General features: G+C 35.8%; 1 protein-coding gene across 7 annotated transcripts in view; it reads left to right on the top strand.

Moving 5' to 3' along the window:
• The window catches only part of SNRK (SNF related kinase), a 41,320-nt gene extending 25,986 nt beyond the window's left edge, over positions 1-15,334 (top strand). For 6 of the 7 annotated variants that reach the window (XM_087712912.1, XM_087712911.1, XM_087712907.1 and 3 more), the window contains 3 exons: positions 5,619-5,753; positions 9,416-10,596; positions 14,328-15,334. In XM_087712912.1, coding sequence (XP_087569038.1) covers positions 5,619-5,753; positions 9,416-10,596; positions 14,328-14,377 — 1,366 coding nt within the window. In that variant the 3' untranslated portion in view covers positions 14,378-15,334. Of the gene's footprint in view, positions 1-5,618; positions 5,754-9,415 lie in introns of all 7 variants that reach the window. The other variant, XM_087712910.1, reaches the window with a different exon arrangement.
• The last annotated feature ends 602 nt before the right edge of the window (positions 15,335-15,936 follow it).

The following is a 15,936-nucleotide window of genomic DNA, read 5'->3' as shown; positions in this document are numbered from 1 at the left end:
AATGTCTCTAGTTTCAATGTATGTACCGGTATATGTTGTTTTATCATTCTTTCCAGCCATGTATGTATTTTTGTCCAGTATTTTTTCACTGTTTCACATGTCCATCAGGTATCTGGTGACATTATCCTTAAAAATCTTTTCTAATCTTGCGGGTGGAAAATGCCATCTATACTACATTTTATAAAGATTTACTTTATGTGCACTAGACATTGTTAATATATAATTTCTATCACATTGTTTCTACCATTAATCTAACTCAATTGAATAAAATAGCTATATATTTTCTTTATTAATTTTTCATCTGTTCCTGTTAATATCTGATCTAATTCTGTTAATTCTCTATTTAAATCATACATTTTAACATCCTTCTCATATCTAGATTGTATCTGCACATATAACTATCATGTTATGTTAATCTCTTGATCACTCAATTCCTGTTTAGTTTTAAATTCCCCTGTAGTTTTTTTATCTGCATTAATCTGAATCTTTTTTTGTAATCAAAGTAATATTTGCTTCCATCCACGAATTTGGTACCTTTGCATCAATCAATTATAAACTTCCAACATTGATGGGCCTAGTTTATCTTGTAAGCATTTATAAAATTCTGCTTGCAGCCCATCTGGCCCTGGTGTTTTATTGCTCTTTTGTCTCTTAATCGCTTCTGACAATTCCATCATTGATATCCGTTCATTTACTTTTTCTGGTACTTTAAGTAGTTCTGCTTTTTCCAAATATTTTTTAATTTTCTTTTCTAAAACATTCTCTTGCTCATACAACTTTTCATAATAATCTTGAATTTTTTAAATCCTCATTTTGATAGTATAAAGTTCATTTCTGCCCATGTATCAATTTACTCCCTTCCTCTGTTTTTAATTTGTATGTCAACTATCTTCCTGGTTTATTTGTGTTTTCAAAAAGGTTCTATTTAGCATTTTTTTTTATGCCAATTCTTCTTCCTTTAGTAAATTTATTTTATGTTTTACTAGTTCCACTTGATTTTTAAAGATCTTCTTATTTGGTTCTTTCTTTAATTCTAGTTCCAGTCTCTTATGTTCTTCTATTAACTTCTTTGGATTTTGTCTCTTTTTCTTGTTTTTCCCCCCTGTATGTTATACCTCCTTGATGGCGAACCTATGTCACATGTGCCAGAAGTGGCACACAGCATCATCTCACGCGAGCTGTTGCCCATTGGTCTTCTGGGTTCCAGCATGCCATCCAGCTGGTTTACACATGCGAGGAAGTGCCAGAAACCATAAGAGAAGCCACTTGTTATGCGCATTTACACACCAGGAAGATGATCTTCTGGTTCCAGTGCATGCATGCGCATCACCTACCTGGTCTTTCAGTTTCTCCTGTGCATGTGTGCATGAACACTAGCATGTGCACCAGAAACCAAAAGATCACTTTCCTGGCACGTGCATGAAAGTTGACTGGCGCCAAAACTCAAAAGAGCAACGGGCAATGGCTTGTGTGCCCAAAGATGTGGAGAGGGGATCCTGGTGGTAACTTCCTAGGAGATCAAAGCAGTTGGCCAGGACAGGCGGGCTGGGGTTTCCTGCCTGAGTGGGCTTCATGTGCAGCCCCAGCCCACCAGCCTGTGGCACTGATGTGCATCTGTGATCCAGAGCACCTGGCAGCATGGCAGTGTTTCCTGGCACGGCCAGGGGGCAATGGGGCAATTCTCGCACTTCTGACCAGGATCCTGGAGGATTCTTTTCATTAAAAATTTATTGTTTATGATTTATTGCATATATTGCTACCAAAAGTATTTGCTATAATTCATTGTTACATCCACCATCAAAATCCTCTCTGCTTTATCTGGAAAAAATTGTCTTGCTTTTATTGTTTTTTTTAATATGTAAAACCAGGCCTATTTTGTTGTGCTAATGAGAAGTATAGTTTCCCAATTTTAAGATTTTTCAATAATTTATTGTGTTGTTTTTTTTATGTGAACCTCTTGAAGACAAAGTCTAATTTTAGCTTTCCTAATTTATTAAAAATTTATTATTTTTCCTTTTCATAGGAGAATTCAGACCACTTATATTAATCGACAATAGTGTTATTTCATTTTCCATAGTTTTAGTTGTAGATAGGTTTTGTTGTTCTGGTTGCTCTTATTTCTGTCCGTTCTTTTATCTTTGTATCCTCTCGTTCTGTTCTCTGATTCTACTTTGATTCTTCTTATTGTTGCATATTTCCTCCTCCTAATGCTGCTGCTTCTTTCTTGTGATCTATCTCTTCTCTCTTTCTTTTTTCCTCATATGATCCAAGTTGCTTATCATAAAATTGCTCTGCTTTCTCTATAGTATCCAATTTATGCCTTTGATCCCTCCAAGTCAATACAATTCCCGCAGGTATCAACCATCTGATTCATGCTTAATTAATTGTCTTGTCCGAACTTGATATTGTTTTCTTGTATCTCTTATTCTTTTGGAACCTCTTTCCGAACAATTATTTCTCTTTTATATTTCAATGGGTTATCTCTTGCTCTTTGAAGAATCTCTATTCTTAGTGCCTTTTTGGTAAATCTCATGTACCTCTCTAGGTAATTAATTTCTTAATGCATATCGTGTGTATAATCTAAATATTTCATGCATTCCAGCAGACCCCTTTTGCTTGTCCCCCTTCACAACTTCCACCAACAATTCTGTCATTATCTCTGCAAGGTTTTCCCCTTTTTCTTCCTCAAAGATCTGGAATCTCAGGAAATACTCAGCTTTATCCATCTCCAACATAATTACTGTATTCTCAAGATTTTTATCTGTCTGTGTAAGTCTATCATCCATCTCTTCCATTTTCTTCTCTGTTCTGATTTCTATTTTCTGCATCCTTCATTCATTTTTCATTATTGTCTGTTGAATCTTTTCCATTTTATCATCCATCTTTTCCATTATTTCCATGTCTTCAAAATGTTTTGCTTCTTGAAGTGTTTGGAGCATTAATTTCAGTTGTGCTTGCATTTTGTTCATCATATTCATTTTTTCCTGCTGCAACATGCTATCCAAAGATTTTTGGCTTGCTGGACTTGATGCAGCTGCTGCTGCTGAGGGTGCAAATGTATTTTTTCCCGTACTTTACTTAAATTTGAAGTGCTAGTCATTTCGAATAAACTTAAGTTCTTCAAGACCTTTTAAAAAAATAGCAATAACACTACAATCTTGTAGTATTTTGTCAATCCCCCACCAACTTCTACTTAACCAATATTTTCACAAATCAAATCACCAAAGTACAAACAGTTTCAAATTTGCTATTATTGAAGGCCAGACAGAAGAAAGTCAAAGAAAAATAATAATAAAAGATCCTTGTCTTCAAGTTCTTCAAACTTTAATCCTTTTTTCTTATTTACTTGAGTTAGTAAATTTAATAAATTTGCAATCCACTTAGGCCCATCAAACTCCAAAGTTCAACCACTCGAATTAGTATATCACCCCCCCCCCAAAAAAAGGTGGGGAGTTCAAGCAAGAAGGAAAAAGGAAAATTCTTTGCTGTTTCCCACCTTGTAATTATTTTGTTTAATTTTCTTCTAAGTTCAAAAAGCTACAATTTTAAAAATTTTATAGTGTTTCACTCTCAGTCTGTGCTGTATGATGTAAGCAATTTGATAAACAAGTGTTATTGAGGCTAACAGCTTATCTCAATAGCCAAGATCATATTTCCAATGTACTTTTATTACTTTCACTTCTCTGCAGTTTTCTTCAGTAGGTGTCACTGTTGCTCTATTTCTCTCCTTTCTCTTGTTGTCTTAAGTTGTTCATCTGCTTCAAAGCTGTTTAAAAGTCCCACGGGTCCGAATTTTAATTTTTACAGAATTTCAAGTTAATCTATTTTGTTTTTAAAATCCCAGTCCAACTTTCTAGCTTTTCAATTTCTTCTCCCTTTTTTAAAAAAGTTTTGTTTTCTCTACTTACAGATTAATAAATAGCTCACAAGTTTGCTTGCCACTATTCTTGAGGGTGGAAAACAGACAATTCCACCTTCTCTTCTTTGAGTCCCACTTTCTTCCAGGCTTTTTTAGAGAGTAAAATCCACAACAGGAATTAGAAAAATCTCATCCAGATCTATCTATTCCTCAACCTCTATACTTGCTGCGTTGGTCGGCTGTCATAAGTCCAGTCAGGCACGCAACGATCGTCTTTTTCTTCCCACTGGATTGAGAGCTTCTCTGCATCAAATGAGTATTATATTCTCTTTGTGATCAGCAGAGTGTCCTCTTTGTGTTCATCGCCCCTCAATTTGGGTCCCTCAAAACCTCCTGGCAGATGGAATTAGTGCGATTCCACCATTGAGATGTGTCGTATCGCTGCGACATCAGCCCCGTCTCCCTGACTTTTATATTCGTATGAAGAACGAATTCTGATTCGTTCGAATTTTGATTTTATTTCAGGGCAGAAGACATTGGTATTGAATATTTAAAGATAATATGTAATGTGTTTCTTGACTGATTTCTTCCTTAAAATTGATTTCTGGAGTCCATTAAATAGTGATAAATCATCCAAACTCTGAAGGAGTGTGGAAGAAAAGGCTATTCAGGCCTTTGAATTCAGACACTTGAACTGCCACTTCTCCAAAGTGGGAGTGGGTGCCTGATGTTGCTTCTTTTAGCAATTACTATCCTAAGATGTCATTGAAAATAAAGTTTTTTTGAGTAATCTTAATTACAACTCATTTGTGACTGTAGTCCAGCCACATGTGTCAGAAATTTTGTTGTAGAGCTACATGGTGAAATATAGGAAAGTGGTTGTATGCTGTATCTGGCAATTGTAAATACTGTGAGACTCGCATTCAATAAATTATTGTAATTCAGAACATTTTTCAGCTACTAAGATTTTTTTTTTCATATACAGGTAGTCCTCAACCTATGAGTGTACTGGTCGTCCATTACAGCAGCTGTCATCCACTTGACCAAACCAACCTTTGTTATGAAGGTTGTTAAGCAAATGCCACAGACATTAAGTGAACCAGTTTGTTAATGACTAGTTTGCCAAAAAAGGGGGGAAAAGTGAATGCTGGTTTTAGGCAAAAACCTGGCCACCTTCTGCAGGACCCTTCAAACAGCCCTAAATGCAAGCTGGTTGCTGAGCATCCAACATACAGTCAAGTGATTGGGGGGGGGGGGGGAGGAAAAGAAGAGACGCCCTTCTGAACTTCATAACTGGGTTGTTCATAAATAGCCTGGGAGGAGGGAATAGTGTAACTTCAAACGGTTGATAAGATCATAAGTCAAGGACTAACAATAGCACTTAGACTTATACACTGCTTGATAGTGCTTTGCAGCACTCTCTAAACAATTAGAGAGTAAACAGAGTAAGTATATTGTCCCCAACAATGTGGGCCCTCATTTTATCAATCATGGAAGGCTGAAGCAACCTTGAGTCGGTCAAGATTGAAACTCCTGGCAATGAGCAGAGTCAGCCTGCAATAATGTATTCCAGCCACTGTAACAACACAGGTATTATTGTCTAATTATTGGATTTGCTGCATTAATTTTGCAGTTTTTAGTAATGCAGTGGCCATTTCTAAAGATGTGTAAGGTACAAATTTCTGTAATAAGGTACTCTTCAACTTGTTGGCAATATGTCCATTCGACAAAAACCATTAATACATATTTCATTTTTCAGGGCTCTGGAAACTAACAAATACAATCATATCACTGCTACCTACTTTTTACTAGCAGAACGGATTTTAAGAGAGAAACAAGAAAAAGAAATACAAACCAGATCAGCAAGTCCAAGCAATATAAAAGCGCAATTCAGGTAAGATTTAAGATTGTTTGATTTTTTATTATATATTTTATTCATATATAAATTAATTGTATTAAAATTTCATATATATACAGTATGTATGTATGAATGTACACACACACACACAGACACACACACACAGACACACACACTAACAGAATTGGAAGGGATCTTGGAGGTCTTCTAGTCCAATCCCCAACATCTTAAAAACTTCCAGTATTGGAGCATTCACAGTTTCTGGAGGCAAGTTGTTCCACTGATTAATTGTTCTAGCTGTCAGGAAATTTCTCCTTAGTTCTAAGTTGCTTCTCTCCTTGATTAGTTTGCACCCATTGCTTTTTGTCCTGCTCTCAGGTGCTTTGGACAATAGCTTAATTCCCTCTTCTTTGTGGCAGCCCCTGAGATATTGGAGCACTGCTATCATGTCTCCCCTATTAAACTAGACATACCCAGTTCCTGCAACTGTTCTTCATATGTTTTAGCCTCTAGTCCCCTTGCTCTTCTCTGTACTCTTTCTAGAGTCTCCATATCTTTTCTACATTGTGGCGACCAAAATTGGATGCAGTATTCCAAGTGTAGCCTTACCAAGGCATTATAAAGTGGTATTAACACTTCACATGATCTTGATTCTATCCCTCTGCATATGCAGCCTAGAACTGTATTGGCTTTTTTGGCAGCTGCTGCACACTGCTGGCTCATATTTAAATGGTTGTCCACTAGGACTCCAAAGATCCCTCTCACAGTTACTACTATTGAGCAAGGTACCACCTATACTGTACCTGTGCATTTTGTTTCTCACAGTAAATATGATGATGTATAGATTTTTAGACAAAGGTCTCCCTTTCAGACCTTACTTGAATGAAAGGATAGGAGATATTACATGAATTTCAAGGCTAAGCTCAAGTATAATGATAGAGGCCTTAAATCTAAGATGTGTGCATAATAATGAGTGTATTCTCTATTTTTTTTAACCCAGTTATGGTATTAATTTTGAGATTTTTAGTTGTTGTTAGTTGTGAAGTCATTCCAACCCATCGCAACCCCATGGACAATGTTCCTCCAGATCTTCTTGTCCTCTACCATCCTCTGGAATCTATTTAACTTCACACCTACTGCTTCAATGACTCCATCCAGCCACCTCATTCTCTGTCGTCCCCTTTTTCGCCCTCAATCTTTCCAAGCATTAGGCTCTTCTCCAGTGAGTCCTTCCTTCTCATTAGGTGGCCAAAACATTTGAGTTTCATCTTCAGGATCTGGCCTTCTAAAGAGCAATCAGGGTTAATCTCCTTTAGGACTGACCGGTTTGATCGTCTTGCAGTCCAAGGGACTTGCAGGAGTCTTCTCCAGCACCATAGTTCAAAGACTTCAATTCTTTGGCGCTCAGCCTTTCTTATGGTCCAACTTTCACAGCCATACATTGCAACTGATAAAACCATAGCCTTTACTGTATGCACTTTTGTTGGCAGGGTGATGTCTCTGCTTTTTAGTATGCTGTCTAGATTGGCCATAGCTTTCTTCCCTCGGAGCAAGTGTCTTTTAATTTCTTGGCTGCAGTCCCCATCTGCGGTGATCTTGGAGCCCAGGAAAATAAAATCTGTCACTACCACCATTTCTTCCTCATCTATTTGCCAGGAATTGAGAGGGCCAGATACCATGATCGTAGTTTTCTAAATGTTGAGTTTCAAGCCAACTTTTGCACTCTTTCTTTACCCGCATCAAGAGCCTCTTTAGTTTCTCTTCACTTTCTGCCATTAGAGTGGTCTCATCTGCATATCTGAGGTTGTTGATATTTCTCCTGACAATCTTAATTCCAATTTTTGATTAATCTAACCCTGCCTTTCTCATGATGTGCTCTGTCTATGAGTTAAATAGGCAGAGTGACAGTATACAGCCTTGCCAGACTCCTTTTGCAATTTTAAACCAATCAGTGGTTCCGTGTCTAGTTCTCACTGGGCATGGAATTTTGAGATATGGAAAGACAAAGCAATTAAAAATGATACTGCTTAAATCTTATTGCAGCCTTTTCTAAAGAACAATTATATGAAAAAGCAGGAGATAGAAAAATAAACAAACTCAAAAAATATCAAACTAATTTAAATATAGAAATCAAAAAACAACTTAAAGATATAATTAGGAGAGTCTCTTCAGGAAGACTATTTAAAATCACTATAATAGAGGCTAAAATAAATTATATATTATGATATAGAAATAGCCCCAAAAAGTTCAGAAAAATGGCACTGTATTTAAAAAGCTCCACTAAACAGAGTATATGAAGTAAGAAATCTTATTTTAGTAAATGAAAAGAAAACATAGCAAGTTAGATACTACTTGCTTTATATGATGAAATCAAATACTTGATGTTAGCAGCAGTTTATATTTTCAAAGTAGCAACTGGTATGACTGGAGTTGAAATAAAGATGGGAGAAAGATAACATTTTCCATACTTAAATTTTCTTACAGTGTCACTGTTCTTGTTTTTGTTTGTTTTTATGATTTTGTTTTTAAGAAAAAAGTTTGGTGTTTTTGAAGAGGGTAACTTTACAGGGAAAATTACGAACGGGGAGGTGCCCAGGCTGAGAATAGGATTAAAGCTTAAAGTCATGAGTATTTTAAGAGTGAAAATCTGCATGCACTTGGAATTCTCTTAACCTGAGCAGGAACTGTACTTCTGAAATATATGCATAAGTCTGGTTGAATTGATTGTCTAAAAACTCAGATTTAAAATTAGCAATGAGGCAATCAAACATGAATAGGACAGAGGAGGTAAAAATGTTAACATTTTTAAAAATCTCCATACCTGAAATTTGGGCTAGAAATCTACTAATCATAAAAAATAATTTATGAAGTCTCATTCTCAATCTAGTCCAAATTCGTCTGATTTCTCATTGATGAAAAAAAATATTCAGAGGGCAGAGTGGGTTACCCACTTGAAAACCAATACAATTATTTTTCTTTCATCTATTTGTTTTAACATGGTCCGCACTACTTTTCTTTTGAGAAAGTGCACAGTTGGCTCTCTTGAGTCTAATTTTTTAATCTTTTAATTTACATGCCTTCAAGCTGGGATATCAGTCACCTGTCCCACTTACATATGCAAAGGTTCCAGCAGTTCTTTTGAGAGCCACACACACTGGGATGGCTAGATTATAAAATACTGTTGTGGAGGTGCCCCAATATCTGTTGGACTTGCCTTCTTACTATGGCATTTTTAAAGTCCTAAAATGTTGCACTGCATATCAGTACATTAGTATCACTTTAGTTACTAAAAAAACCCAACTAATTAAACAGCTAATGCCATTAAGAGAAAAAAATGAATCCAAAGATTTGTTTGAGACATATTGGAATTTCCATTTTGTTTATATGTTGATATAAGATGCCTTAATTTGTCTTTTTGTTTTCAAAAGATGGTCTGGAATGATTTAAGAAATTAAAGTTTAAAATGTAGCCAGATAGAATTAATTATTCAAATATTTGAACTCAAGCTAATGGATAAAAATGTGATTAATTTAAAATACATATTGATTATTTCTTACTTTTTTATATTATTTGTAGCAATAATATATTGTATTAAAATGAGAAGCATTTAACATGGAATCTCTTCCTTTGAAGTAATTTTGCTTTTTATTTTTAACCGAATTTGCATTTTCCCGTTTCCTCTGTTTTGTTTATTTTAGGCAATCATGGCCAACAAAAATTGATGTTCCCCAAGATTTAGATGATGACCTTACAGCTTCTCCATTGTCCCATGCAGCTGTTCCCCAATCTCCTGCTCGTAATGCTGAAAATGTTCTTAATGGACACAGAAGTAAGGCACTTGAGTCGGTCAAGAAAGAGGATATTCCTGAATTAGCTGGACCAGCACTTTCAATTGTTCCATCAGTGAATTTAAAACCTACAACTAGTAGTCGGAAGTGCTTGTTTAGAGTGGAGGAAGATGAAGAGGAGGATGAAGAAGATAAAAAAGTTGTTTCTCTGTCAAATCAAGTTGTTCTGCGTCGTAAGCCTTCTGTTACAAATCGTCTTACTTCCCGAAAAAGTGCCCCGGTTCTTAATCAGATTTTTGAGGAAGGGGAATCTGATGATGAATTTGATATGGATGAGAATTTGCCTCCCAAACTAAGTCGGCTAAAAATGAATATTGCTTCACCCAGCACTGTGCATAAACGCTACCACAGAAGGAAAAGTCAGGGTCGTGGATCTAGCTGCAGTAGCTCAGAAACAAGTGATGATGACTCAGAAAGTAGGAGGCGTCTAGATAAAGACAGTGGATTTACTTACTCCTGGCATAGAAGAGATAGTAGTGAAGGTCCTCCAGGAAATCAAGGAGATGGAAGTGGACAAGGAAAACCAAGCAATGGAAATGGAGGGATTGACAAAACAAGTCCTGGTGATAATCATAAAGAGGGTGGCAGTCCTTCCAGTAGCTCTAGTGGAAGCACGAATAATAATTCAGGTTCTACTCGCAGATGTGCAGGATCTGGTAATTCAGTGCAGTTGTCATCAAGAAGTGCAGGTGATCTGGTTGAAAGTCTCAAGTTGATGAGCATTTGTTTAGGTTCTCAGATTCACAGTAGCACTAAATACATAATTGATCCCCAAAACATTTCATTTTCCAGTGTGAAGGTGCAGGAGAAATCAACATGGAAAATGTGCATAAATTCTGGGAGTGTAAATCCAGTTTCATCTTTGAGCAGTATAAAATTGTTTTCTGATCAAATGTCAGATGCGGCAAATGAGTTAGAACGAATAAAGAACAAGAACTTGAAAAATAATGTGCTACAACTACCTCTATGTGAAAAAACAATATCTGTGAATATTCAGCGAAACCCGAAGGAGGGACTATTATGTACATCAGGTCAGACAACTTGCTGTCATGTTGTTTGACAATAATCATATTTAACCCATTCTACTTGACATCACCAATCTTCCTGTTCAGAGCTGTGAATACTTTATTTCACTGAACCTTTTGTTACTTTGTCTTATTATGTTAACATAGGCTTAAAGCAGTAATTTATTACAGTTTAATTTAGTTTTGCTTGTTATGACAATGCATGTACTATGCATGTTGCTAGCCAGTAATTTCTTTTGTCAAACAAACCCAAGAGCCATAGTGGTGTAGTTGTTAGTATGGAGTACTGCAGGCTACTTCTGCTGATTGTCATCTGCCTGTAGTTTGGCAGTTGGAGTCTCACTGGCTCAAGGTTGACTCAGCCTTCCATCCTTCTGGGGTCGGTAAAATGAGGACCCAGATTGTTGGGGGCAAAATGCTGATTCTGTAAACCGCTTAGAAAGGGCTGTAAAGCACTGTGAAGCGGTATATGTCTAAATATTATTGCTATTGTTATTTTTGTACCTTTCTAATTTTACTGTAGAAAATCTGGATTATAGTAAGGCTTGTGTCCAAATCCAGTATAAATTAAGCACTTAGTAGTTTCACATTCTGCACTTAAATTAGAAACAGAATTTTTGTTTCTTTGTAAAATGTCAAATTTTGTTCGGATCTTCTGTGTTAAAATATATGAGATGTGGCATAATTATCTGTGTTTGCAACAGAACCAAAGCAATAACATTTTGATACTGAAATCTCTTCTGGAGGTTTCAGAATTTCAAGGCTTGTACAAAGCAAAAGTGCACTGAAAAACTATCTTGAATTCTTGATTTTTAATCCCACATCTTTGTCTTAAATGCATGAGTGATAGCTGAAATGAAGATCTTCATTTGATATAGACAAGATTTTTTTTTAAAAATCTCCAAGGCAGCTTTCCCCATAATTAAATGCAGACAATCTTTTTTAAAAAGAATTATCTAACAAAGAAATAGTGTGATTTAAATTTTCCCCATCCAAGGGAAAGCATTCATTACTATTAAATATAATCAGTTGTAAAGTATTGTGCAAAATATTTAAAATGGACCAATTTGTGGTAGCTGAGATCTATTTAAATAGATCTCTAGTTAATATCTATTCCAATAAATCATTTCATATGTAATAACTGTTGATAAAGATATTGAAAAAACAAAGTTTTTTCCCCAAATTTACTTTCCATTATGCCATTTAATATTTTCACTATTAATGGAATTGTCACAGAGAGTTGATTAAAGATATAATAATTTGAGCATGCAGATAAATGAGACAAGATAGGTAATTTCACTTTTGTATAATTTTAATTATATCAGAAATGCTTTAGAACACCAAAATGCATACAGTCAATTCAACTAGACATTTCTAATAAAGGAGAGTAGTAGTAGTTTCTGGAATCTGAGTAAAACAAGAGTCTATTCAGATTATTAAAACGTAATTGGAATACTTTAATATACCCCATGGCAAGATAGGTGGCATATAAACTTGATAATAATATATCCCAAGTTCTCCACAGATTCAAAATGCTTCATGCGTTATCTTACTTGGAAAACCAATCATTTTAAGTAGTCATTTAGTTTAGGATGTGATATATAATTTGCTTTAATAATTCATCAAATCAAATCAAATCAATAACAAAAGTTGGCATGGAACAAATTTCTTCCATTCTTGAGTATTAGCTTTTTAAAAATCCCTTGCTACTAAAATGCCAGCAAATGAATGTTTTGGCACTTTTTCTGTTAAAAAAATACTTTTGACTAGATGAATTAACTTTTCTGAATATATATTTAGAATAAGATATTCCCAATTTGGGAAAATATAAGAATGTTATTTTCTTGCTCTGTGCACTGGGTCTTCAAAGCAATGCTGGTAAGAACTGATGGTATTATGTAGCAGCAACCCAGACTGTTGTCTGAGAGAGTTTACATACAGTTCAGAAAGTATTCAGACTATCTTCACTTGTCAATTTTGTTATCCTGCAGCCTGATTCTACAGTTGTTGAAATTCATTTTTTCCTCAATCTACAGTATTCCATAATGTGAAAACAGAAATTTAGACATGTCTTATTTTAAAAAATGTAAATATCCATTGACATAAGTATTCAGTCCCTTCATTCAGTACATCATTAAAGCCTCGAGTCTTTTGGACTATGAAGCATCAAGCTTGCACACCTGGATTGGGGAATTTTCTGCCATTCTTCCCTGCAAATCCTCTCAAGATCAGTCAGCTGGATGGCGACTGTTGGTGGACAGCCATTTTCAGGCCCCTCCAGAGATGTTCAATAAGGTTCAAGTGAGGGCTCTGGCTAGGATATTCACAGAGATATCCCTTGTCTTGGCTGTGTGGTTAGGATCATTATCATGATGGAGAGCTTAGTCTGAGATGCTGAGTGCTATTCTACAGGTTTTCATTGAGTTATTTGCTCCATTCAGCTTTCCCTCAACCTAAACCAGTCTCCCTATTCCTGCTGCTAAAAAATGCCCTCACAGCATGATGCTGCCACTACCATGCTTTACTTTTGGGGTGATATTGGGCAGGTGCCTGATTTCCTCCAGACATAGCGTATAAAATTAAGGCCAAACAATTCAATCTTAGTTTCATCAGACCAGAGAGTCTTGTTCCTCACAGTCTGAAAGTCCTTCAGGTGCTTTTTTGCAAACTTCAAGTGGGCTTTCATATGTTTTGCACTAAGGAGAGGCTTCTGCCTAGCCACTCTGCCATAAAGGGCAGATCGGTAGAGGGCTGCAGTAATGGTTGTCCTTCTGGAACTCTCTCCCATCTCCACACAGGATCTCTGGAACTTAGTCAGAGTGACCATCGGATTCTTCCTCACCTCTGTTACTAAGGCTCTTCTCCCCTGCTTGCTTAGTTTGACTGGGAACCAGCTCTTGGAAGAGTCCTGGTTGTGCTATATGTCTTTTATTTGAGAATTATGGAGGCCATCATGCTCTTCAGAACCTTCAGTGCAGCACCAATTTTATTGTAGCTATCCTTAGATCTGTGCCTTGTAATAATCCTGTCTCTGAGCTCTGCAGGCAGTTCCTTTGACCTTATGGCTTTTTTTTGCCACAGCATATATTGTCAGCTGTGAGGCCTTCTATAGAGAGGTATGTTCCTTTCCAAATCATGTCCAACCAATTTAATTTACCACAGGTAGACTCCAATGAAAGTATACAAACATGTAATTTCAAGTTTGTTGCAAAGGGTCTGAATAGTTAAACTAACATAATATTTCAGTTTTTTTTCTTTTTAATAAATTTACAGGTATTTCTCAAATTCTGTTTTCACTTTGTCATTATGGAATATTGTGTAGATTAATGAGAAAAAAATGAATTTCAACAACTGTACATTCAGGTTGAAGCATAACAAAATTGACAAAAGTGAAGGTATCCGAATACTCTCTGTAGCTCAGTATTGTGATGCTAGCAAAATGGTCAAGTAAAATGCATTTCATTTACATTATGGGTTGTAGAGCACCAAAGAATTGTTACATTGGATTATAATTTTATGCTTCCTTTTTTAGTATGGTAAACCTGTCTAAAGGTACAATCTAAAACATTTTTATTAGAAAGCTATTTGAGTTCATGGCTTCTTTCCAAGTAAATATGGATTCATCTATAGTTCTGAATCATGCAGTGTATATTAATATCTAGCTTAATTAAGGTTTATAATTTTTATTTCCCAAGTGTAACAAGGTATGAATGAAATATTTCACTTTTGTTTTTCAGACTCTTGTTGCAATCTTGTTTTAAACTGCTTGAATGCTTTACCAGTCTGACATAAGTACTCTGCAAGATTCTGTGTGTATATACATGGACAAAATTGAAAGAACTGATATATAAGTGAAGCCATAGAAAATATTTGTTTGAAATTTTCTTGGGCAGGGATCTCATAAAGGGCCAGAAATAAGGACAGTTCATAAATATCAGTAAATAGGGCATCTATATAAAAAGTAGGGGAAATTTATAAAGGGCATTGGCAATAAACTTTGTTGCAGCTTTTATTTTTAAGTTGCTGTAAATATCACACATTATATACAGCCTAGGAATGGCACCTTTCTAACCAACCACAGGAGTTTTTGTTTCTTCCATTTTTATATACAATTGTATATATGTATATGTGTAAATATATATATGGTGCTCACTTTAGTTCAGCGGTGTTGACCATTATGCCGCATAGCTGTAAAATAGCCTTTAGTTATGTATGGTTGGGTGAACTACTTGGGTGTACAGATGTTAGCCTGAATGTTGTCTTTTATTCATTTGTTCACAAATGAATGACTGTGCATGTATTGTATGTTGTATTATGTTCTGTTAAAGGAGGGAGAGAATAACCACTACATTAAAATATATTGGACCAAACTATATAGAACAAGTAACAATTTTCTGTACCCCTTAAATTTGTCTTTACAACTTGCTTATCGTTACTGTAGCATATAAATATTGTGAAAAACAACTAGTCTTGTATTTTTCTGTATGAATATATAATGTACCTCTAGCAATTTATCTGTATTTAAGATGTGACAATCTTGACAGAAAATTAATTTTGCAAGTAGCAGTTAAATTAAGCAGAACTGAATGCAGAAAAATTAAGCGTTTTAAGAAAGGGTACAGAAATATCCGTTTATCTTTGTCAGTTGTTTCCAGCAATGTTTGGCTTTCTTCACTATGTAACTATTCATGGTGTGTGACAAAAATCCAGTTAATAAAAATGATCTCTTGATCAGTTAAAAAAAGACTTCCATGTCAACTTTATATACTCACTAGTGTGGCTTCTGTTTCAGCACTGAAAAGCTGACATATTAGCCCTGTTGTAGTAGGTAAGCTATGGTTTGTAACTATTACAGGGCTGTCATACTAATGGCCCGCAGGCCAGATATTTCATACACTGGCTATGCCCACGCCTGGTTTAGCGAAGGGAAAAAGTTGTGATATGTTGCATGCCACCATGATGACTAAAGTATAAGGTCTTGCTTCTCCAATCTTCTCAAGAAAGCTGGATTCTTGAAACTGCAGTGGTTCCAAAAGAAACTTTAATTGAAAGGTTTGTGATAACAAGATCTAGGCAAGAAGTAAAGCTCACTTAAAACCATCTATTTAAACCAATGCTAACCAAACCCTGCCCACGCTACATCATTGCAGGGAAACAGAAACAGAGACTTCATATAGAGATTAGCACAGTAATGCAGGGAATAGAAACTGGAAACAGAAACTTCATATACAGATCACTCCAGGGGTGAGTTGCTGCCAGCATTACTGCTGGTTTGGTGCATGCAAAAAATTTGCGCACACGCCAGACGTGGGTACTCTCCACTCGTTTGCATTTGCACATAAATAG

This window comes from Thamnophis sirtalis, unplaced genomic scaffold (assembly GCF_051295495.1).
Source record: "Thamnophis sirtalis isolate CommonGarterSnake01/CBP01778 unplaced genomic scaffold, rThaSir2_p1.2 scaffold_4, whole genome shotgun sequence".
Classification (NCBI taxonomy): Eukaryota; Metazoa; Chordata; class Lepidosauria; order Squamata; family Natricidae; genus Thamnophis; species Thamnophis sirtalis.
This window is presented reverse-complemented; position numbering and strand designations above follow the sequence as displayed.